Below are 25,571 nucleotides of genomic sequence, written 5' to 3' on the forward strand. Positions count from 1 at the left end.
GTTTAAGTAAGAGAAATGATGGAGAGTCTGAGGGCGGTTTAACATTTGGATTGATCATTTAGATTTTACATTTACATTGTAAGATTTATATGGTGAAGTTACCTTGTCATATTTAGAGTGAATCCTGGAGAGATGAGACCACTCTGGCTATGGAGGTGAGGCTTGAAGGCTTGAAGTGGGCTGAGGGGTTACAGGTACACTGCAGAGTTAGCATGGCTGCCACCATTACTTTAAAAAGTAAGCATGTCAGCAGGACTGCAGGGACCAGCTGGTTGTACAAGTGCAGCTGTTTGGAACCTAGTTAATCTGGATTAAAGGCCGCAATGGCCACGTGGGAGGCCGCAGGTGAGCCTGCAGGTGAGCATCTAGCTGTGATGGTGGAATAATGGTAAGAGCTCCAGTGGCTGATAATGAGAGAACCCCGGACCACCTCACTGCAGAGACACAAGGACACAGGGGAGCCTTAAATCAGAGGAGAGGAGAGGCGCTGATTGGACGGAGAAGACAAGCTGGTTGGCCCACAACGTGACCAAGAGGCAACATCGCGGGCTGAGAATTCAGATCAATGCGGAAGTGGCTTAAATGCATTACCGCCGTTGGCCTGTAGGGGCTGTAAAACAGGCTTTGAATAGATTGCAAGATATTAAATCAGCTCACGTGTATTTTTAGGAGATGAGAATCTTTGCGCCTGTACTCTGATCAACACAGCCATGTTTGGATGGTTTGAAGACTTCGCCTGTCCTCATCTGTCCTGTCCTGAGCCACAGGGTCCACGCTGGAGTGTCACCATATAATAAACGCCTTTGTTGTCATTACACAGAAGTGTAACGGAATGAATGGTTGTTTGGAGGAGGCTGGGAGGCTCTGAAACCCCCACACCGGAGTTAAATGTTCCTTATTTGAATTAAATGTTCTTTTCTGGTTTGTGAGTGTAAAGGTTTTTGAAACTTGAGTCCATATACACCACCAGGACAGACACCAAGCCCAGGACAGCTGACAGGAACCAATGTAAATAAATAAATACATTTTTATTGTACACTCCGTTCTTATCTCTGAAATAAAAGAAAAGAAAGAAAAACACTGAACTGCGCTCCACATCACTGCGTACCAGCAATAGGTACCACACGTCCCTAATCCACAAGACTGTCTCTTACTCCTCACGGCCTGTAGGTGGAGCCATTGTCGTCCTGGAAAAGATGCCCTTTCATTCAGCGTCAATCTGTGGGAGATTTCAGAGGAAGTCCCGTAATAAGGAACATAAATAGAACCTTCCTATGTGCTCTAGTTCTTTTTCATTCACATATAGCCTTAATCAGATTAACATTTGAAACTGTTTCAGGAGTTATAGCAGCACAGGTGGAGTTAATAAAACCAATGACAGCTGAAATGCAGCATGTAATATATTGTGGCATGTAGCCAGAGTTAGGACTGTGTTTGACAAATCAGTGGACCTAAGCATGCCGGAACAATGAGCCCTGCAGCATAAAGACAGAGGTCCATAATGCAGACCTGCACCAGACAGGAGAAGATGAATTTGTAATATGTTACAGATTAACTGAGGCATTAATAATATTATTATTAATAATAATCTTTGTGGGTTGGCAGTTTGAAGCAAACTCTCTTCCAAGATGTCTCTCACTGTTTGAACTATGAAGGAAAAATAAACTTGACTAATCAGGCTGAAAGGCCTCTATTAAAGTGAATTTTACTCGTGGCCAGCTTAGGCTTTAATACACCATATTTTCAGGACATGTCAAAAACAAAAAGCGGAGTCAAAAGTAGCAGAAACTGTAAGAGTGTTTTTGAAAAAAGTGAATCAGAGAAAGAGAGAGAGCGAGCGGGGGAGAGGGAGATGTGGGTTTGAGGTTTGTCAGTGTGAGCGCTCAGAGTGGAGCCTGGTGGATGGAGGGAGGGAAGCCGAGTGGATAAATGCGCTCTTTCATTACAACTTGAGAGAAATCCGTTACCAGAGGCACATATTCACACCGGCATAAACGCACGTTATTTTTTTGTGAGGAAAACAATCGGAGAGGATTATGGATAATAAACCTAGAGGGAGCGCGCACAGCAGTTGACCTTACACGCTGGGCTGGTGAGCGGAGTTTCTGTCCGCAGGAAAGTTTGATCTTCAAAGAGGCGCACCAGCGTCCGGGGGATAAAGCCTGCTGCTGACGGACTGTTTGAGAAGGTGTTCCACATTTGTAATGGTTAATGACTTTGGACTGCGGCCTCTGGTTGGATGAGACAGGTGCCGTGATTTTCACGGCTGACGCATGGGTCAGTGAGGTGTCAACCAAGTTCTACACAAGACATTTTGCCCACTAAAAGAATCAAATAGACTACAGACGGCACGACTCACATACAGGACTTAAACAGCTTAATTTCATCATTTAACCATATTTACCAACCAGAGTCTGCTTTTGTGCACTAACCTGTCCTAAAGTGAGCCCCACGCAACGTTAACAGAGACATGCCACTGCAACGTTTGCAACGAATTTACGCATCTCCTGTGAAAAGAGAGAGCTGAAAACGCGCGTTTATGTGTGTGTGTGGTGAACGTCGACGCACTCCATTTCCACCAGCTCAGGGGAGGCCACTTTGTAAACAAAGTTGGGGGGAAAAGAAAAAAAAATAGACAAGAGAGACTGCTTTCATTCGTGTTCATAAATGGAGCTGCGTAAATACCTGCTGTGCCTGGAGTTCATCCTCCTTCTTAAAGGTAAGAGGCACTTTAAAGTCTTATTTTGTTCATTTTTATTAAAAAAACAGATTATTGCAGTCTGAGGTATTCCTTCACTGATGCTTAAGCTATGAATTATTCATCTGAACCTGTGGCACACCTCTGTGCCCTGTGTGCAGGCCTCTGCTGCCCAGTTCCCCTCATGACTCCAGCCATGGCCTCACTCAACTTTTGCACTTTAACACACAACATGTGCGAGTAACCGTGCCACACACAGCCTCTCTGAGTCCCACAGAGCCTTTATCTTGTGTGACAGTAAATGCTGACCATGACATTCTACAAAAATATTGTGTACAAAGGAGAAAACATGAGTATTATAACACCTGGCCACGCTCCATTTGCCAAATAGATCAAAGTATAGGAGGTTATGCATGAGTTCTCAGTCTCCTTTAGTACATCTTTCAGTAGTCCTGAGGACATATTTCATTTTTGTTGGAGGCCCTCAGCTACCAGAGGAAGTTTGGAGCCATCAGAGATATTTGTATGTATCCTCCTATTTGAAAAGGTTACTGGTTCATCTCCTCTTACAGCTGACACCCTCTGGCAGCTGTGTAACACGACCTCCCCGGTCACATCAGCCATTTCCATCTCTTAGACTTGATGTCTAAAGTTCCCCCTATTAGGGTGCCAGTGCCATGTGTGTTTTCCTCATGGAGCATGAACATCAGCACATGTTCACTGTGGCAGAGCAGCCTCGCTCAGCTCATTGGGCCTTTTTCACTCCCCTGAAAGAAAGAAACAGACCATTGTTGTCTACCAAAACTGTGTGTTTGTGATGCTGATAAGCAGCCAGTTAGCTGCTGTTTAAAGCATGCAGCCATGAAGCAAAATTAGATCAATGGACTGAGAGATTGTGTGGCGCAGAGGATGTAGCCTTTGGAGTTAATCTACAGATTGAAATGCTGCTTGTTTTTACGTTGGTTCAGAAACAGAATGAACAAGGAGCACATGAGGCTGCACTCACAGGCACATACAGCATACCAAATGTTCTCTGTGGTTACACTCTATGCACTCCATTACCTGATACCTGTTTAAATCAAGCACAAACAGGCTATGTACTGTTTTTGCTGTAATTTGTACAGCAGCTTTTTGTGTTCAGGTTTGAGTCATAGGTGAGGGAGTATGTGTGTAATGTTAATGGTTTCAACAGAGCTCCCATGATGCAGGCAGCAGGCATCCCATGTCTGTTACACTCTGTTATGCTTTACTGAGATGTCAAACGCAGGTGTGTGTGTGTGTGTAATTCATTGGTCATTCATAAATTCTTGCTATTATTCTCCCAGCTATCTTCTTGTGTTTTTTTAATATTTTCCCATAATTCGCTGACTTTCATTCCTACTCCCCCTCATCTTCCACCCCCATTCCCCACGAGGGGGTGACAGAGATGAGAACAGAACACGATTGAGATAATGGAGAGAAAATCTGTGAAAGAGGTGAAGGAGAGAGTGGGAAACATTAAAGATGATAGAAACAGACACTCAAGAAAACATCTCTACTGCAGGCCATTCCACAGAGGTGCTACAAGACACAGTCCAATTAGAGCTACATACATACACACTATGTCAGTGCTGCCATGTCTCTATAGTATCCAGAACACTGTAGTGTCAAGTTCAGCTCCTTCCCCCCCAGCATGTATGCACACACACGTACGCTCACGCTACACAATCACAGCCACTCACATCATGCAGCAGTAGCGGCCAGAGCCGAGCGTGTGGTTGAGAGAATCTGGACCTAGTTTGGCTTCATAAATGTTTGCTGCTAGTTGTCATGGCAATGGGTGGTCAGACGGCCTGTGGTACAGTGTCATATATAAACCCCACTGGAAATGGAACCAGAGGAGGCAGGACAGGACAGGGGGAAAGCAGGGAACCATGGTATAGTTTTGTAAAAGCTGGAGGGGTAGAGAACAGAGAGGGGCCTTGTGGTGTTAGAGAAGAGAAGGCAAAAAATAAAAGCAGCAATTTATGGTTTATGAGAGAATAGGAAAATGAAGGAGAACATCAGTAGCAGGGCATGTTATCTGAGGGCTGCCTTGTTGTGGAAAGTAATTTGGAATTTCAGTGTGGGTGATGTTGCCACAAGAAAAGACTGAAACATTTTACTACAGTGTGTGTAAGAGCGGTGGTGGGAGCAAAGAGTTCAGAAAGATACGTTTAATTCTTTCTGGCAATTAAAAGGGACGTTTTAGTATTAAGGACTCCACTTTGCCTATGGATATTCTCACTGATGAAGTGTGTTATAGATGTTTAACTACATGCATACATCTCTTCATAGTCACTGGAGGTGTGGACGTAGAAATACCAGAAGCTTGCACAGGTCTGCAGAGCAGAAGAGTCTACAGCCATGCTTGTACATCTGCACTAATTATTGCTATATGATTGGTACAGTGGCCCCTGACCCTGTTCTCCAGATGAAAACACAAACATGCTGTTGCCAAGAGGGGCTACAGTAATGCTGAACAAGGACAGCTACCTGCTAGGATAGCCACTCATTTGCCACTGCTGGGCACACATTTGGATTAACCAGGAGTTGGGCACGCTCAGGAACTGCTAAGATGGTGATGGAGCCGCCACACTGAGCTGTACAAAATGTGCTAAAATGTACTAAATTAAAATGGCATGCAATGGTTGTTGAGATGTTTCCGTCTGCATCAGAGCTGTGAACAGACTGACAGACTAACATTGTCATTTCTAGAACCAAGGTCATAACATAAGTTATTCTTGGAACAGAGAATGTGACTGAAAATGCAATGAGGTTGCACAAAAACATCAGGAAAGAAGAGAAATGTGAAAGAGCAGGTAGAAGAAACAACAGTATGTGAGAAAAGCAGGAGATATGGAACAGAAACAGTGAAGATATCCAGTTTCCCTCTCAAAACCAAGTGGAATCCCCCTCTGATTGGCCTGGCTGCGATTACTGTCTTTTTGTGTGTCAGTGTGTATTTGTGGGGAAGTATCTGTATATAAGTGCGTGAGTAGCTGGTGCATAATCATAGCAGCGGCGTTCTGGTCTTGCTCCCTGTCCTGGAGTACTTTTCTTCAGTTGGATCACTGTGTTACAGTAGGAGAGACACAGTAGAGGCTTCAGGATGGCACTAAATTGCATGTCAATGCAAATGTATTTAGACAGCCCCTAGAGCACAGCATCAACACACCCTACAAATGACATACTGTAGACACACAAGTGGGACGAGCTAAGGACAGACAGTCAACAGACAGACAGGAATAGTGTTTCTGAGAAAATACTGCATGATGATGCTCTTTGATTTAGGTGTAACTGTAGGAACAGGTTACAAAAAAGGTAAAAAGGTTATCTGACAATTTTTACCTTGATTATACTGAACAACAATAATAAACAAATGTACTATTCCAAATAATATTATTCCATTCATCTTAACCTTGTATTAATGTATATTGTAATTATCAGAGCAGAAAAATGAGCTGTGTGTATCATTCTCAGTTTCACCAAAATATTGACTTTATGAACTGACGGCCATCTTGCTGCTCTCTGTCTCTCGCTCTATGTATGAAGGGCAGGCTTGTGTGTCATAACAGGGGGCTTACTATGCTTCATAGTTTTTCTAACCCACACCCTTCCCGGCTTTGCTTCTTCTCTTCCCTCTCCTCTAACGCTTTCCCCTCAGACTGAACTCCCTTTTTCCTCCGGGATCGCCTCTGGCTATCTCCACCCCTACTTCCCTCCTTCCAATCCCCTTCACTCATTGCAAAGACGTCAAAATAATAATCTGAACTAGGCAACAGTTACCTAACAGATTAATGCACTCTGGATGTCTAATAAATAACATTCAATTCAAAGTTGGTATCTTACAAATTTCTGGGTCTTGGTGTAAATTTGGTGTTGATCCCAAATTTCGCCTGCATAGCAAATAGTAAAACATCATGTTGTCATCTTTGTATACATCCTCTTTCATATGTCTTTCAGAGTTGTGTCAGTGTTTCAACATAGATGTAAAGAATCCACGCATCTTCAGTGGTCCAGAGGACGCTCTGTTCGGATTCTCCGTCTTACAGCATGAAGCAGATGGAGAGAAATCGTAAGTGTGTGAAAAACAAACACCTGATGATATGCTGACAATAGTCATAATGTCATATGTGTTTATGCATGCTCTGTTGAAGGATGCTAGTTGGTGCTCCCTGGGATGGCCCACCCAACAACAGAAAAGGAGATGTGTATAAATGTATGGTGGGAGAGCAGAAAAACTCAAACTGCATCAAAGTGAATCTAGGTGAAAGAAAACACCTCAACATTCAAGTCCAGATGTGTTACCTTGATGCTAAGCTGACCTGTCTGTCTCTCCCAGGGGAAACTGCTCTCCAGAATGTTTCTAAAAACCTGAGGAATTCTCACCTGGGAATGACCCTGACACCAGACTCACCTGATGGCTTCCTGGTAAGTTGAAACAACAGACAAAACACAGACTTCTATTTTTGCTATGTGGGCATTGGGCTGGTGTGTGGGAGAACTGTGTCTAGGATCATTCAAATCTGAACCCACATGACTTAAAAAGCAAATAATAACTGCAGATATGAGACCTCTATGAGGCTTTTTTCATTTCAAAATTATAGAAAAGAAGCAAAAGCTGTGAGCTACAATAATTCAGGCACTCTACTTGAGTCTGCTCAGTTACTGCAAACAGACAGTATGTATTTCTCTGATGATCTATATCATACCTCCCAGAACCTGGGAGATGCTGGAGTTCTAACACTTTCATGTAGTTCAACACATCACTAAACACAACAATCAAACCAACTCTCCTAAATCAAGGCTCCAGGTTTTTTTTATAACTAAAAAGGTTAATTAAAACATGGTAAAAAAAAAACAATACACAGAGCGTTACAGCTTCACTGACCTTTTAACCTTTCTGACAGAAGGGAAGTGTCACTCCCACTTCTTGCTCTGCTTATTCATTTTCTTGTGGGTAATTACAAGGTCAGAGTCTGCACAGATAACTATCTTCATATTCTGTAACTGCTGGATTGAATGATATAGCATATGGAGCTAAATGTGGATGATCTGTTGCATTCAAATCTAGGAAGTGAAGTCTGAGCAGTCCAGTGCAAGCCCTCACTTCCATCACAATCCTAGTCTACAGCTCTGATGCTCACATCTTCATGACTTGCTGCTGCTCTCCTAATGTCCTAATTTCTCCAGTTCTGAGGCTGCTGGCTCACAGACTAGCACACTGCTGCCCAGCCAGGCTGCAGCAGCGTGTTTGTTATGTGTGTGTTTTGGTGTCTGCCAGGTTTTTACGGGTGTGGAGTCGTGTACAGTTTGCAAACGTTAGCCAGCTTTAGCCACTTTAGTGTGTATTTGTGTGTGTGCATGTGTGTGTGTGTTTATCTTAACCCCAGTGGTCTGGTCTAAAACAGGATCGGAATGCGTCTCCGGCCCTTTGTTAATGACAGACCTACCAAAAGCCATAACACCTCTCTCGCTTTTCACCATCCTCTCCCTCCATCATTTCCTCTCATCTCTCTCTCTCTCTCCAGCTCTTCTTCTCTGCTCGTCTGTTTGCCTGAGGAGAAACCCGTCCATAATGACAGGCCGAGAAAAACCATGATGTTTCTTTTTCTCTCATTCTAAGTTTCACCCCACTTTCAGTCTCCCTCTTTTGTCTCTCCCTTCTGTATGCATGGATTTGTCTTTTATCTCCATTCTTCCCTCTTCCCCTTACTTTCCCCTTTATATAAGCCAAATAAACTGCATGCTTTGAAGACTGGAGTATTTTTATAGGATGACCCACCCACCCCCACCACCGAACCTACATTTAGCACAATCAGATTTAAATTGCTTTACTTGTCTAGTGTTCCAGCTCTGTTAAACCACTCATGACAACACTGACTGCCAACATGTCAACAATACTCTCTCTCTCTCTCTCTCTCTCTGCCTCTCCCCCATTTTTGTCCTCCAAACCACACTATTGTAGTTTTTCCATGACTTATCCCCGCTTATGACTTGTTTTCTTTTTGTTCCATCTGCCCTGATTTGGAGTATGTGTGTTTATACAGGGGTCACTCGGCTCGGTTTGTCTATGTGTTTAAACTCTTTGATACCAACATCCCACCTACACATCTTCTAAGCAGAAAACAAATACTCAGTTCAAATGAACTGTAGATGCTCCTAATGTGCTTCTATTTGGCAGGCATGTGCCCCTCTGTGGTCACAGGAGTGTGGTACGTCTATGTTCAGCAAGGGCATCTGTGCATCTGTAAGCGACAACCTAGAACCAAGGAAGACCATTGCTCCAACAGCGCAAAGTACTCACACACACACACACTTACATTGAGGTAAAAACGGCATGCTGCAGATGCCTGCATTACCCAACCAAATATGTTTATACTCCCTCTGTGGCAGGGTGCTCCACATACATGGACATTGTGATTGTGCTGGATGGCTCCAACAGCATCTACCCCTGGTATGAAGTCCAGAACTTCCTAAGCAACATCCTGAGCAAGTTCCACATTAGCTCGGACCAGATGCAGGTAAAACAGCCAAGCCGATGTGTATTTACACTGCCTATAAATATTATTTACATTAGTAATGGAAACTTGCGGCTTTGAATTTGTATGAGTCTCCTATTTAAACTTCTGGAGCCCCTTAACTGTTGCCCAGAACAGTAAGACGAGCTAGTCCCCTGAGTGAAAACATGCGCAGAGTGACATATAATGAACCAGTTTGGCAAATATGACCAGAATGAATTGGTTTTGTAATGTAAAGGGACATGAGCCCAGCTTGCTTGAGGTTGAGGAGGAATGGAAGTTGGAGAGAGGGGTCTGGGGACATTATTCTGAACTAAACAACATGAGGAGTGAGAGGGGGTTGGAGTTATGAAAGGGAAGGTTGGGGGTGGTAGGGGGAGCAGGCAATGTGAGGTGAAGAGGAAATACCTCTGGTTTTTGAATGAATTCAAAAATTCCCCAAGTGCACTGTTTGCTTTAAGAAGAGGATTGGTACTTAAAGAGATAGTTCACCCCAGAAACACAAGTCTCTGTTCCACAATTATGTGCCGGCACAACTATGAACATGTAGTATTGATGACATGCTTGTGTGTTTGTATGTGCATATTCAGGTTGGGATACTGCAGTATGGTGAGGTAGCAGTTCATGAGTGGTCTCTAAAAGACTACCAGACCACACAGGAAGTAGTGGAGGCTGCCAAGAACATCAGCCGCCAGGAGGGACGAGAGACACGCACTGCCTACGCCATCCACATGGCCTGGTAAGCCTGTCAGTCGGTGTTGCTGCCTCATCTTTCTCACTCAAAAACATTGTGTTTTGGCTGGCTGACTGGAAACTGTCTGACTGTTTTGATTTTGGTGTAACATTCTTCTGTGGTCTCTCTAAATATATCACTTTTTAATTTGTAGTTACAATGACAAACAATGTTTGTGTTCATCTAGAATGCTCTTCTTTGTAATGAGATGCTTGAGGCTATGTCAAATTTAAGGATGACTAAGCTTACAGATGATTAGATTAAGAATTCTCTTAACAATGGATGACTACATGTGACAAAACACCCCCAACAGTATGATTGATTGATAAATCCTGACTGATCGGGAGCAGTTTAGCATCTTTTAATTCATTGATTAGGTTTTTTCACCTTGATCTACTGTACACTATTTTCCCAGGACCATAACAGCTGAAAGTCACATTTTCCACACAGCTTGCTCAAAGAGTCTACCATTATATTTGACATGCTACAAAAGACACTGATGTTGTGACACCTCTGATTACTGAATGTGTAAATGTGGCAAATACATCGCTGCATTAAGGCCACATGACAACTTCAAGAGCCTGAGAAATGAGAAAACTGCAATTCCTTTAATAGCCACTTCAGACTGGCTCTGATCAGACCTCATATTAGAATGGTCAACTTTACAGCAGAATTAAATGTGTAAGCAAGAAGTGCTTCATGCCTACCAGCACCTCTTTGCCTATATTACCAGGTGTGATACTGATTCTGCTAGAATGATTATTTCTGTTGTAGTGAGAATATGTGAAATCACTAATTGTAATAGCAAAATAGCAGTTGGTAAACATAGTGGAGCATTTACAGGCCTTTTAACAGCTAAGTCCAAACAATCAATGAATGCGAGCAGAGTGTTTGCTTTTAACTAATTAATCATATGGTGCATGTGCATTCACTGGGCAGTTAAATAAAATCCAAATACCATCTAATAAAGAACTCTTATGGTATGTTTGATGGGGGTGGAGGGTTGTAATTGAAGTCTAAAGAATACAGCTCTATAGGCTGAGGGTCAGTGAAAAGTCTTAAAATACATCTTTCCTTTTCAAAATAAAATTCCTTCTTTATTAAAGACATACCCACATAGAGCACCACACCCAGACCTGATGTGTGGCCATGACTGCCATTTTTGGATGTGTGTCTTGGAGCAGTGTGCTGCACACACACACACACACAGCCAGGTAATTGGAGAGTTCCTGTTTTCTGGTACATTTAAAGGTAAACATTGGACAAGTTTAGAAGGAACATTTAAAAGGTAGTTAAAACGCGGTGACTGGAAATGGTACCTGTAAAAAGGCTTTAAAACGCCAGTGATGAGACATCCAGACATCACTATTACACACTGTCTCTCCACTCCTCACCCTTCACTGCTACTGTCACCATTCCCTCCCTGCTAGATGTGTGAGTCACTCACACACACACACACACGTTTTGATAGACAGATAGCAGCACTGGCACCGGGCAGTGACGGGGCAGAATAACAGTGAGATTAGCTGAGCTGGGCTCGCTGGCTGCTGGCTCAGCACGGCTGCAGGTGTGGCACGGCCTGACCCAGCCTGGTTTGCCAAGAAGTGCTCTAACAGCTGTAAAAATACACAGAGAGACATGTACAGTATATGCACACACATCACAGACTCTCACACATTACTCAGTCATTTCATAAAACGCCTTTTGACTGAATGTTTGAAGGGCCGACATTCACAGCATTCGTTCTTTCACCTCTTAACCCCAACTTTTAACCCTCTTCACTGCATGTTTGACCTTTAACCTAACCTTGTCCTTATTATAAATTTAACCCAGCACTCCTAAAACAGGAGAGGGCAATTCTCTCTCTCTCTCTCTCTCTCTTTGGAGGCTTTTAATATTCAGGCATTCATCCTCTGTGACTACAGACTTTAGTCAGACTAATGCAGCAGAACTGAGAAATTGTAAATAGACATCATGACTGATTTAGCCGAGACTTGCTCTTGCTTCTCTGGGAAGATGGCAGAACAAATGGTAGTTTATTCAAACAATTAATTAAAGTTTCACCCTCAATTTGGCATAAATAAATCCTCTAGAATCCAGTGTATATAACTCAGTAGACACGCTATAAAAATGGGAAAAACAAACAAATAAAATGCCAATATAAAGCTGAGCAAAGATTAATTGCACAAGAAGAGTTCCATAAACTCAATGTAAATGAAGATGAGGATGCCATAGTGAGAAAAAGTAGATGATATTGCGACATTGTGAACTGGGCTATTAGATGTGATGATCTTATTCAAAGACCAATATTCTCTCTCTTCATAGAACACTAACATCATCGATGTGTGTATGAGGGAAAATACTCAAATAAATAGAAAATGATGATAATATTGAAAGGTAGGTTGTGTTGTTGTCACTTAGCGTATTTGAACTTTCCCCTCAAAGATTTGACCTGATCTTGAACTCACTAAAGACCTAAAAGCATTTCTGTGGTTGCACACTGAACCTTCCTTACACTTGAAGTATTTTACTGTACACAGGCACCAAAAATAGTTACATATAGTTCCTTGTAGTCTAGGTCGCTTGATCGTCTGTAATGTTGACATAAAGATGACAGCAATATACTGCAGGCTACAATCTGAATGCAGACTAGATGACTGCTTCATTAACATGAAACAACCCTTCACAATTTGATTAGCCACCGATCTCTATAACGCTCCACCCGTCTGAGACACTCTCTCCCACCCACACTCACAAAAGTACACACACAGACCGCCATGCCGTGTCATTACCACACTGCTGTGACTCCATAAAATGGGTAGTAAATACAACCAGGCCTCCCAATTAGCTCCACTCACTTTCTCTTCTCTTTCATCTCCCCTTCCTTCTTCTTTTCCGTGTTTCTTTCATCGTACTGTTTCTGTACCGCCATCTTTTCTATTCTTTACCTGTTTTCACCTGCTCCTCATTTTTCCTGTTTTCTGTCTTCAGCTGACCTAATTTTTCTGCTACCACACAGAACATTTTCAGCCATTAAGAGTTTAACCTGTGTTTTACCACAACTTACTCAGCATTATGTTAGTTCTTTTATTTGGCATTAGTGATCTTTTTTCTCTGTTCTTTCCCTCGTCTGTAATTATTTTACTCATCTTTCACTGCTTTTGTAGTTCAGTTTTGCCCTTCATTCCTCATGTATGTGCTTTTTCTTTATTTTACTTCCACTCCTCTCTTCTGTTCCTCCTCTCCTTTTCTGCACCGTATGTAATTTGCAGACTGCATAGGGGAAATGGTTGTTTTTAACTCTGAGTTTCTTGTGGCTCACCACAATGTTATATTTAGGCAAGGGTTGGAGTTAGGTTGGCCTGAAAATGACTGAGTTCACCAGCAGTGACTGCTCTCCACCATTCACTGTGTGTGTGTGTGTGTGTGCATGCTTGCTGGTTCTGAGGCTTACCAACCCTATTCAAAAACTGAAGCAGGTCCCACTGAGAACAGGTTTCCTGCAGACAAACAGGGTGTGGCTAGAGTCTGTCCGTGTGTTTGTCATTTAGGGTTCCTCTTTGTATCATGGCACAACCGGATAGAAATGCACAGATGCGGTCAATGACAAATGCAAGCTGCATGTGATGACCACTTTAAGTCAACTGGCAGCTAATGAATGTGGGTCAAGCATGACTAATACAGTTCTCGAAAGGTCCCCTCCTGATTTGGTCCATTTATATTGTACTTAATGGGAAGGAACTCTAATCCAAAGTCATAGTGTTTTACTAGCTTTTCATTTTCCCAGACAGGCACTTGTTATTGTATTACTATTGTGTATTATTACAGAGTGTGTTTATTTAAGTTTAAGTGACTGGATACTCTACCCAGGATTTTTACTTGTCTCATTTTCTGTCTTGAAAGCACTGAGGCATTTAGTGCTGAACGTGGAGCGAGGGAAGGCGCCACCAAGGTGATGATTGTAGTAACGGACGGGGAGTCACATGATGGGGAGGAGCTACAAGATGCTTTGGGGGAGTGCGAGAACAGAAACATCACCAGATATGCCATCGCAGTGAGTACACTTCAAATCACCGTCATGTCTGGGTTTTACATGAGTTTTACTGCCACATGTTGCTCACATTGGTGAGTCAGGAGCTCTTTCTACCCTTACTGGTAAAGACTATAGTTGAAAACACACAAACAACTAACCTACGTTATCAGTGGGTGTGTGTAGCATCCCTGACATTCCTTTCACATTGCGTGTGTGCAAGTGGTATAGTGACTATATACACCCACAAGGAACCACACAGTATTACCACCACTCTCCCAAAAATAACATCTGCAAATTACCAAATGAACCCCTTGGGTCTCCTGAAATAGTCGACTGGGAACAAAAACTCTTCCTCTCCAGCCCCACCCGACCCCCTCAACACACAACGACACACTGAGGGGTGGCATCCTGAGCGATTAGTATCACAGGGGCAAACAGGCTTTACAGTGGCAGGTTCTTCTGTTCTAGAAGAGAGAAGCTAAGGAACCTTTAGACTTCACTGGAACCTCAGAAATTCTGTGAAATTTAAGGTTCGGACAGTGAGGCTGCAAACATGTATGTTATTTGTATAAATGCACAGAAACGTGTGGTACTGGGAGGTTTAGCTCCTGACTGTCCTAGTAAACTGCCTTAAAATGTGTTATTATGGCTGTATAACTATGTGCTAATGTAACCTGCTAAGTAAAGAAAAGTTTGATTTGAGGGAAGGAATCAGACAGCTAGAAACCTTGTACAGCCTACAACATCACTGCCCTAAAAAGGAACAAAGTGGATGAAGAAACAAGGAAAAATGAAGTCGGTGTGGTGGTTAAAGGTTTGGCCAAAATCAATGTGGTGACAAGTCATTACTGCTTGTAACAGCAGCCATGTTTTGATGTAGTTTTCGGCGCTCTGTGTGTTTAGTTTGTGTGTGCGCGCAGTGTAAATGGCTCACAAGGGGCGTCAGTGCAGAGTCTCAGCAGACTATGTTTTAGACATCAGTGCAGCACGCAGGGCAAAAAATGTGTTTTTTCAGCACCATGTTTGGACACATATATTTAAGCATATATTGTATTTCCAAAAAGCACTAAATGTAGCTTATAGACTTCTTTTCTTCTCTCTTATTCTCCTTTGTCTGTCCATGTAAAACCCAGCAGCAGCTGGCAGCCTGAGAGGAACTTCTAGGATCTTAATGTACATATTTGAATGTAGGCTCTGTACCCGCTCCATCCCCTACGCTTTGCAAACAGAGGATTTCCTTAGTTTGCTTGGCAGCAGAGTCACAGGGGGAGATTCTTGGGTTTGGTTTCTCTTATGGAATTTTCTCATTTGTACTTCAGGCGTTAAGCCATAGGTCGATGCTGCTACAGTATATCATCTGCATCAGTCATTTCTTCACCTCTCAGCTACGCCTGCACTCCGCATTTAGCTACAAATCTCTGGTGGCTGCCATTTCCTCCCATCTTATGTTTTCCAGTCGATTTTTTATCACTGGTTTGAATTATTGTTAAATTACACAGGCTGTGGCACATCTCCGAAGAATGCTTATTTTGATTTTGGACAGTTAAAGACAGTCGCTGCCAATCAGAAAAGTACTGTACATCATCTGTGTATGCGGTCTGTATCTCCCTTAACCTGCTTTTCTGCTTGTAGCTGAATTCATTTGTGTGTTTTGTTAAACTTGCTTATCTTTTACCACCTTCCCCTATGTGAAAACTCCTCTCCTTTGCTCTTTCTTTAGGTTCTGGGCCATTATATTCGTAGACAGCAGGACCCAGAGACCTTCATTAATGAGATCAAGTACATCGCCAGTGACCCTGATGACAAATATTTTTTTAATGTGACTGATGAAGCTGCCCTCAATGACATTGTGGATGCTCTGGGAGATCGCATCTTCACTCTGGAAGGTGGCTAAAGAGTCTAAAGTTTTTAATTCACTCAGGATCAGCAGTCATGTCATAACTGTGTTTTAAACTACAGGATTTGTTAGCACTGCAAATCAGTTAAAGCATGGAAACATAGCCAACTGTATAATGTAAATATAATTTTGACAGTCAAGAAAGTGGGAATACAAACATTAGGACTGGTAAGAAAGGGGTAGGCTAAGTGAGGATGTGAGGAAATCTACATTATTCCCCTATGAAAACAAGAGAGGGAAAAGGCTGAAGGATTTCACAGCTATCACAATAGTTATGGGGAACATGAGAGGGAGTCTGATGAAAAGTGATCCCACCTTTAAAGGGAGGAAAGGAAATGTCTGCCACCTGTAATCTTCAGGATGGGCGGAGATACTGATGGTCTGATCCTGAGAAGAAGAGGAAGGAAGAGGCAGGGAGGAGATGAGCAGAGTAACACAAGGAGGAAGAGGCACTGACTTGTCCTTCACCTTTTAGGTACACTGGGCTACAACCAGAGTTCGTTCCACATGGAGATGTCTCAGATCGGCTTCTCCACACACACACTGGATGTAAGTCCAACCAATTATAATTTTCAGTGCACTGGTTAGTGCAGCTGAGTTTTACCCATACGCTGCTCTATTCTATAGGATGGCATTCTGTTTGGGATGGTGGGCGCCTATGACTGGGATGGTGGAGTGTTGAAAGAAGGGACCAACGGGCAAATCATCCCACCCAGAGAGGCCTTCGAAAGTGAATTTCCCCTTGAACTCAAAAATCATGCTGCCTATCTAGGTACATTTCAAAACACCAAATATGCTATTATATCCTGTTGTTGTCGTATGTTTTGTCTTTGTATTGTTCACCCCAAAATATTGTGTTTAATAGCAATTCAAACAGTGAGTGTGGGTCTTTGCCTGGCTTATGAGAACGTCTTTTGCAGTCAGCTGCCACATGCTGGAGCAATTCTGCACATGATGCAGAAGTGACTAAATATGCCTGGGCTAATATGTGCCTGCAGTGAGTTTTCACAGTCAAAAGATGATCACCGTGTATTTCTGTGTTTCCAGGTTACACAGTGTCATCTGTGATCGTTGGGGACTGGAGGAGGCTGTATGTAGCTGGGGCTCCTCGCTTTAAACACAAAGGCAAAGTCATTCTGTTTGAACTCAGCGATGATGGGGACGTGAACATTGTACAAGCTCTCAATGGAGAACAGGTAAGGGACTTTTTGTATCTCCTCTGTCTTTAGTCATTTTTATGTATTTATTTCAACAGAAAACTGTAGGAATGTCTAGTTTCTTCAGAGTATAAAGCAAGAGCACCACCTACTGGCATTACACTGACACTACATGTCTGTTTCCAGATTGGATCTTACTATGGCAGTGAGGTGTGTGGGCTGGATATCGACCAGGATGGCATCACTGATGTCCTTCTGGTTGCTGCTCCAATGTACCTGGGCTCAGGAAACAAGGAAGTTGGTAGAGTCTACATCTATACCCTCAGTGGGGTAAGACAGCACTCACGATCATGGTGATTCTCTCTTTTTTTATGATTATACAGTCATTTACACTTATCTGTTTATCTTTCTCTTCTCTTTCTGTGTCCCAGGAGGAGGTGTTTATACCTAATGGCACACTGATATCTGAAGGAAAGTCCCAGGATGCTAGGTTTGGTTATGCACTAGCAGCTGCTCCAGATCTGAACCATGACGGCTTCACTGATCTGCTGGTGGGGGCCCCGCTGGAGGATGAACACCAGGGGGCTATCTATGTCTACCATGGAGACCGTATTTATATTAACCACAATTATAAACAGGTATTTGCAATATATTGCATAAGCTCATTGGTTTGTCTCAGGGTTCAGTCAAGCTAATGTCTACATCTCCCCTCCATACAGCGTATAGCAGGGTCATCAATTTCCCCCTCCCTGCAGTATTTTGGCCGCAGTGTGAGCGCTCGCTTGGACTTGGACGGAGATGACCTAATAGACTTGGCAATCGGAGCACATGGCAGTGCGATCCTACTCAGGTGGGTAGACACTGAGAAAGGAAAGGAAAAAGCATATCTATAAACAGCCGGTGTCCACATATACAAACAAATCTGCAAGTGGTCTACTGGCAGTGACATTTGTGCAATGTCTCAAAGCTAAATACTGCTTTTCCATTGGCTGTCACCCCTGTCTGCAGTTCCCGAAGCATCGTTCAGATCAATGTGAGCCTGTCCTTCCAGCCGCACTCTATCAATGTCATTCAGAAGACCTGCCAAAGGGGAGGCAGAGAGTCCGCCTGTCTGAACGCCACTGCCTGCTTCACAGCTGTCTCTCGCTCCCCTGGACCACACAGCAACAGCTTCGGTAAAAGCCTTTATTTTCCTCATTCTACTCCAATCTTGATCGCAGGCCAGGCATTCAGATTACCACCAGAATGGTAGTTTTCCAACATTCACCATCTGTCTCAATTACCTGCTCCCTCCTCAGATCTGTGGGTATCAGCCATGTTGGATGACAGGAAGTTTTCAGCACGGGCACTGTTTGATGACAGCTCCCACCGACAGACCCAGCTGGCAGTGCAAGTCCACACAGGACAGAATCTGTGTTACAAACTGCCCTTCCATGTCTATGTGAGGGTTTATTCACACAGCTTCCTTTTGAGAGACAAGCTGACACTTTGGTGTTGACATTTTTTTGTCATTCACACAGGACACAGCAGATTACATTCGACCAATCAGCTTCTCACTGCGGTTTAAGATCAATGACACAGATAGTGGTCCAGTGTTAGATGAAGGCTGGCCGACCACCGTCAAGAAATCTGTGAGTGGCATTAGTTAGTGTTACAAACTTTATTAGATCACATTTCCTTCCAGCATCCAAACATGCTCTCCCTTCAACTAACACCCACCAGATCCCATTCTTCAAAGACTGTGGCGAGGACGATGTATGTACAACAGACCTGGTGCTGCAGGCACACATGGACATCTCTGGGACAAGGTACAGATTTGAGACTGTCCCCTCCTCTGTTTTTCTACAGCAGTGTAACAATATCAGACATCTGCTCAGTTGTTTGGTCTGAGTGAGTTTTCTTTGTGTTCTCTCCACAGACAGAAGCCTTATGTGATTCGCAGCCATCGTAGGCGTCTGGCAGTGGAGGTGCAGCTTCAGAACAGACTGGAAAACGCCTACAATACCAGCCTGACGCTGCACTACTCACGCAACCTCCATTTCTCCAGCCTTAGCATCAGGGTAAACCACACAGACAGCTTAGCATGGAAGTCACCGCACATATTTATCCACACGCACTGTCTAACAAATCCTCTCTTTTACTGTAGGAGGATGCCCACTTCAAGATAGAGTGCACAGCACTTGGTGCCAACAGCCACTCATGTAATGTCAGTTATCCAGTGTTTCGCTCTCAATCAAAGGTACGCTCATGATAAGGAAACAGCTTCACCGCTCTCTGGTCTCAGCCCACTCATACTTCACTCCCCACAGGTGGAATGTGTCACCTCAGCAGCCTGTTCTTCTCTGTTCTGTTGGCAGGTTAACTTCATGCTGGAGTTTGAGTTCAGCTGCACATCTTTGCACAGCAGGGTTCAAATGAAGCTCAGTGCTGGCAGGTAGGTGACTCATGGCAATAAACATGTTTTAATAAACATGCAGAGCTTATGTAACTGTCTGTTTTTTCTTCCAGTGACAGTGTTGAGAGAGCAGATACATTAGAAGACAACAGTGTTCAGCTGCAGAGTTATGTTCAGTATGAACCAGACCTGTTTGTTAGCAGGTGTGTGTCCGTGTGTGTGCACAGTATAAAGATATAATAATTTTATTGTGAACTTCTCTGTAATAATATTCCTGCCCTTTTCTGTGCAGTGACTCTAATTTGAATCGCTATGAAGTCCACCCTACTCGGACAGCATCTGAAGCCATTGGTCCAGAATTCTACACACACCTCAGGGTAAAGATGTCCCACATGTCTGATGTATAAAAAGAACACGATGTGGCATCACTTTAAAAAAAAGGCAAAAATGAGTGTTTGTTGCTGTTTGCAGCTGCAGAATCTCGGCTGTTACTCTGTGAGTAATCTGGAGCTGCGGGTGCTTCTGCCCTCTGTGGCTGCAGAAGACAGAGTCTTCATGACTGTCACTGATATCTTCTCTTACAATGTGAGTAGTAGTTTGTTGTATGTTTTAATTAGCTTTTGGATGGTATCTGACAAATTTGGTATCTGACACTGCAGACAACAGGAGTGAACTGCAGCGTGGTGAGTGATCTATCCCAGCTCAAGGACAAACAGAGAGACGTTCGCCCTCTTCATCCTGAAGACATGATTCAGAATGACGTACTGGTGAGAACCCTTGCAGCCCAGCAGCTATCGAACAGTGGCGCTACAGCACAGCAGAATATAACAAGCTGTCTGTGTGTGTGTATTTGCATGTTTAGAATTGCAGCAGATCTTGGTGCACAGAGGTAGTGTGTGAAGTCCAGCAGCTTCTGAAAGGTCAGGCTGCCATCATCCGGGTCAGCCGCAGAGTTCATGATGACTTTTTCAGAAAAGTGAGTAACAGAACAGCACATAGATGCTCAGATTCTTGTCCCATGACACAAACGTTGACCGTCGCCTCTGTCTATTTCTGCAGGCCAAGTATAAGTCAGTGAGGATAATAGGTGCTTATCGCCTCACAGCTCAGGAGAGTAACCTCATCACTCTGGGTACAGGGACGGTCTGGAGAGAGGTGAGATTACTGAAGTATCCTGAGCAGCTGGAGAGGAGTAAGGTTAATTTTCCTTAATCTCTCCATTATCTCTCCTCTTTAGACTGTTCTGGAGGTGCTGAAAGGCAGAGCTATTCCTATCTCACTATGGATTCTGATTGGTAGCATCATTGGAGGTTTGCTGCTGCTGGCCCTCATTATTTTCATACTGTGGAAGGTATTTTGAGTTTACAATTAAGATTAATTAAAAGAAGATATCTGAATAAGTTAAGAACATTATTATAATGTCACTCTTCTTGTCAGCTTGGATTCTTCACACGCAAACAAAGAGGAGAGGACGAAAACCACGAGGACTAAGCCAGACTTTTGCTGCCATGACAGCAGCCATGATGACTACCAGATACGTAGAGTCTGACTCCAACCAGGCACAGAGGCAGTTCAAGGGGTGAGACTCGAGACGCAGCTGCAACAGGGGGGTCCTCCAGGACCAAAACAGAGTATCATGAGGGTCCAAGAGAAATGCACTACCCACTATTGTCAGGGTCGGGGGCACTTATGTAAATAATCTTTTTTGTTTTAAGAAAAGTGTATTAAACCACAGTTCTTCTATTTAACTCAGACATTGTCATGGTTTCATATTTCAAACAATCACTTGGTCCTGCAGTTTTTTTTTTGTACTTTATGAAATTAAAACTATTGAAAACAAATATGTTGGTCTTCTATTTATTCATAGGCGATTCATGGAAATTAAACAAGCAAAAAACTATCAAAACTATCTGAATCCATTTTAAACAAACACACCTGCATCTATAAACTATAAAACAGTCATACCTGACAGCAATCATACACCAACAGTAATAGAAACATTTCTTAAGAATTATGAAGTTTGACTCAGCTGGCAGACGTGGCAGTGGAGTTGATGTAGGACTCTAGAAGAAAGATGGTTTCATCCACTTGATTCTCTGCTGAATCTAACCTGGTGGAGAAACAGAATGAAAACAGAAACAGGTGATTGAGGCACTTCAAACCTGTAGAAAGAAACTTTAAAACCTTTGACTGCTTACTTGTTAATGTGAAGTCTTAAAGCATCCAGCTGTTGCTTCTCAGGAGCAGTGATCATTTCCTCAACCTCAGTCAGTTGTTCAGGTTCAGCCCCACTGGCCTGCAGAGATGCCAGGATGGCTTCAATTCGCTGGGATTTCTCCAGCAGTCGCCTGCAATCCAAACATAAAACCAATAAAGTTGTTCACCTGTGGTATAAAGTGTAAATAATACTTCATTAAAGATACGTGAAATGATTCATGAAAGGCTTACTTGCTGTCTTTGGTTTCAAACAGGCGTCGCTCCATTAGGTTTGCCACCGTCTACAGTGCGAAAAACATTGAGAGGTAAAACATCCCTTAAGATTGCCTAACAAAAAAACTCAGAGCCCTTAAGGGTAACATGATTTTTTACCTTGTAACAGTTCTGTAGCAGCATCCTTGCAGTAGAGAGTTGGTTGACAGTGTAAAGATAAAATGTGCGTGAAGGAGCGTAGTCAGGAGTCTTTGGGACTTCCTAAAGAATGAGAAAATGAGTCAGGTGAATAAAAGCTTGAGAAATATGGCTGCTCCCTTAACTCTTTAAACTCTAAGTCAAACTTCAGGCTCTGCGTTTCTGTCCACTGTTTATGTTTATGAGTTATTCAAATTATAGGTTGGTTTATCTGTAGATATGAATGTTTCTAAGATACACTGTTCCTTTTCCATCAGCATGTAATGTGAAGTCTTAAAGCATCCAGCTGTTGCTTCTCAGGAGCAGTCATGGGAGCGAGGCACCTACTGCAACAAGCATTTATGACATTAGTATTGAGCATGAAATAGGCAGCCTAAGAGCAATTTCCCCATCAAACTCCATTGTGTTAATGAAATAGATAGATAGATAGATAGATAGATAGATAGATAGATAGATAGATAGATAGATAGATAGATAGATAGATAGATAGACTAGAATAGAAAATACTAAATTTCAGAGTGGTAAGTAATTTACCACTTACAATCTATCCTCCACATACCTGTAGCTGGACTAGGTTTTGTGAGAGCAGTGTGTACAGCATGTCTTTAGCCTCCTTGGCTGGAATCATGGCAAAATCCTCCACCTGCTTCTGCTCCAGGTGACGTTTCCTTAGCAACAGGCGGAAGATGCGAGCTGATCTTGAGCCAAAGCTAATGGCAGATTAAAAGCCTAATTATTTAAGGCTGCACAAACATTTGTAAACACGTTTAAAACACACACTAGCTTACCGCTCCTGCACCACAGACTCAAGTGTGGCCCGTGCCAGATTGGTCAGAGCTTTGTGCATATCTGCGAGATGAGTTCAGAAAAGCAGCAGTGTTCATTAATTAACTGGTACAAACCAGTGGGTTGGTTCATGGCAGTATGATCTACATTTAAAAAGGATACTGACTACATACATCCCTCCTCCACTTTCTCCAGCCTTCCCCACAAATTCCATCTTTAAAAAGGTTAAAGAAGAAAACAAACATGAAGGTGTTTTTCGATGAAAACTATTAGGTTAGGAAATGTTATTCATCAGGAAGTCATACCGGGTCATCCACAAGCAGCGTAAGATACTGGTCTAAGATCGGTCTGGAGATGTTGTAGCCGGCTGGGAGGGACCTGAAGATTTCATTGGCTGAGAGGGGCTTTGTGCAGGTGGCTGAGGGCGAGGTTGTCACCTCACTCATCCTCAACATAGTCCTCACTATTTCACTGCTAGTCTGCATTGTAAATATTTAGAAAGATTAGAAACATGAGTGATTGTCAAAACATTAAACTCACCTTAATTAAAATGTGCAAGCTGACCTGGTCCAGCTTGTTGGCTACAGCGGTGATGATGGCCTGGTCTCTAAAGTGAAGATGAAACCGCTCAAAGTTCACCTGCCAGTAAATCCCCTCGTCACCATGTACCTTCACAACACAGATCCAGAGCGTCAGATGTTAAGGGACAGAAGAGGCAACAGGGGTTTATGCAGGAAATGAGTTTAAAGTAACCATAGTGTTCCAAACCGACCTCTGAATCCATCCTAGGCCTTTTTGCATTTCTTTGGTCCTCTCCATCCTCACTGGCGAGCTGGCGTTTGCCCCGCCCTATGAGTGTCACCTGAGGCACCTTGTAGCAGTCAGAGAAGCTCTCTGCTGTAGGTGGAGCGGTGCTGGCAGGAGCAGCAGGGGCAGCAGGAGTCACAGCATCAGCTGGAGCTGTGCCTTCTTTCATTGCTGCTCCCCCTAACTGAGGGCAGCGCTGAAGAAAATGGGTCTCCACCAGGCTGGAGAAGGCAGAGGACACTTCACTGTAATCCATGCTGCGGCCTTCTACAATACAATAACAAACCACATTGTTACTTTACTTTGAACACTCTGCAGGAATCCAATGTATTTCCAGCAACAACAATCAAACTACAGGACCAGAGTTGTCCAAAATTACGTCAAAGAAGAATCTGAAAAGAGTTTAGTTCAGTTTCAATATTCAAATATATTGAATTACATTTATTGCAACATAACATTTCAAATGAAATATATTTTATATATATTTATCTATATTAATTGCCAAACCAAAACCAGGGCTTAAAAACATTCATAATCATTTTTTCTGATTGACACTGACCCTCCATGTTCTGCGTGAGGCGGTCTGCAACTTTCTTAACAGTGCTGCTCATCGTCATATGGCCTCTCTGTAGTAACTCCTCTATGATCAGCTCTCCCGTGTCACCATACAGAGTTTTGGCAGTATAGATGTAACGTGGATAACGCAGAATTCTCAGAATCTGATCACAGCTGGCTCGATATTCAGTCGGGCTCCCAGGTCCTTTACGGCCTGATATGAACAAACAGGCCCCATGCTGCACAAGCACACACAGAGACTTCTTAACCTGGAGCGAAAAAGAGAACGATAAATCTCTTCCATATACCAACAAACACTTTTCAATCAACATGATGTTTAGCTTGTGAATATAATAGACCAAACAAATAAAATAGTCAGTTGGAAATACATAACTGCTCAAATATACACTTACCAAATCTACTGACATGCCAGTTTCATGAAGGATGGTTCTTAAATTTTGTGCTCCATTTTTGAGCATGAGTGTTCCCACTTTCTCCACCACCTCTCCAAAGTGCTCTTGCAGCAGAAGACCACACAGGCGCACCTCCTGAACAGTCATCTGCACAAAGAGGAACAAATCAAACAGATTTTCATTTGAAGGTCAGTATCAGCACATCATAACATCGTCGGCATGCCTCTAGATAAAGTATTTCTTAGCTGATCATTCCAGAGCATCTGATGGCAATAAAACGCCAAGTGCCTGCTAATTTAAAGATCAGAGGTCAGCATGAGAAAAAAATCTTTTTTTTCTTTTATAATACCTTTCACAAATTTGAAAATACATGAGAAAGTGTTTACTATGAAAACTGAGAGAATGTCTTTGAAAAATGAGAAATAAAAGCAATAAAGTATGCATCTCAAAAGTCCCTTAGAGGTCTCCTAAGCACAGTGGTTGATCTTGTTTAGGGTCAAAGTTACCCTGGAAAAACCTAGTCTCCACTCAACCTAGTTCCCAGATTTATCTCAATGCTGAGAAAACCTGACTTGTTCGTATTCCTGACTTATAGTTCTTCGTACTGTAAAGGAGTACATTAAACATTTGTCAGTAAACAAATACATGTCAGTAAGCTTGTGTTGTCTGTGACATAGCTAGTGAAAGTAAAGTTTGCTTCCTCGCTAACTTGAAAGATAACGATTATAACGTAGAACTAAACCGGTTAGGGTAAAATAACTGTTTTACACAAACCTTTCCCAAAGAGAGGTTTCTAGACAGGCGCAATTCTTCCTTTTAAGCATCCCACAGCCTGAAGCCTCTTCACATGCGGGTTCTCCTCGATGACAACACACGGTCACTTCCGCTCTTCGGCTTCGCTCGCTGGGATTTGCCAGCAGAGCCGCG

At 42.9% G+C, this 25,571-nt stretch overlaps 2 protein-coding genes across 2 annotated transcripts; one reads left to right on the top strand and one right to left on the bottom strand.

Moving 5' to 3' along the window:
- Positions 1 to 1,901: 1,901 nt before the first annotated feature.
- itga10 (integrin, alpha 10) lies at positions 1,902 to 21,289 on the top strand. Its single transcript, XM_028424530.1, has 30 exons — positions 1,902 to 2,719; positions 6,683 to 6,794; positions 6,877 to 6,986; positions 7,062 to 7,150; positions 8,904 to 9,018; positions 9,116 to 9,243; positions 9,831 to 9,979; positions 13,877 to 14,027; positions 15,727 to 15,892; positions 16,379 to 16,452; positions 16,531 to 16,675; positions 16,951 to 17,099; positions 17,247 to 17,390; positions 17,492 to 17,698; positions 17,780 to 17,910; positions 18,069 to 18,235; positions 18,359 to 18,501; positions 18,581 to 18,691; positions 18,783 to 18,868; positions 18,979 to 19,120; positions 19,207 to 19,299; positions 19,418 to 19,494; positions 19,569 to 19,658; positions 19,748 to 19,832; positions 19,927 to 20,040; positions 20,115 to 20,222; positions 20,318 to 20,431; positions 20,515 to 20,610; positions 20,693 to 20,806; positions 20,893 to 21,289. Exons 1-30 carry the CDS (start codon positions 2,668 to 2,670, stop codon positions 20,944 to 20,946), a joined length of 3,516 nt encoding a protein of 1,171 aa, XP_028280331.1. The 5' UTR covers positions 1,902 to 2,667; the 3' UTR covers positions 20,947 to 21,289.
- An 18-nt stretch (positions 21,290 to 21,307) lies between these two features.
- polr3c (polymerase (RNA) III (DNA directed) polypeptide C) lies at positions 21,308 to 25,544 on the bottom strand. The gene is made up of 13 exons (XM_028424531.1): positions 25,419 to 25,544; positions 24,645 to 24,791; positions 24,236 to 24,500; positions 23,642 to 23,943; positions 23,434 to 23,538; positions 23,175 to 23,348; positions 23,032 to 23,083; positions 22,872 to 22,932; positions 22,643 to 22,793; positions 22,045 to 22,146; positions 21,904 to 21,953; positions 21,654 to 21,803; positions 21,308 to 21,565 (listed from the first exon to the last, which is right to left on the bottom strand). The coding sequence occupies exons 2-13, from the start codon at positions 24,789 to 24,791 to the stop codon at positions 21,481 to 21,483; spliced, it is 1,644 nt and encodes a 547-aa protein (XP_028280332.1). The 5' UTR covers positions 25,419 to 25,544; the 3' UTR covers positions 21,308 to 21,480.
- Positions 25,545 to 25,571: the final 27 nt, after the last annotated feature.

The sequence above is a fragment of the Parambassis ranga genome, chromosome 16 (genome assembly GCF_900634625.1).
Source record: "Parambassis ranga chromosome 16, fParRan2.1, whole genome shotgun sequence".
Lineage (NCBI taxonomy): Eukaryota > Metazoa > Chordata > Actinopteri > Ambassidae > Parambassis > Parambassis ranga.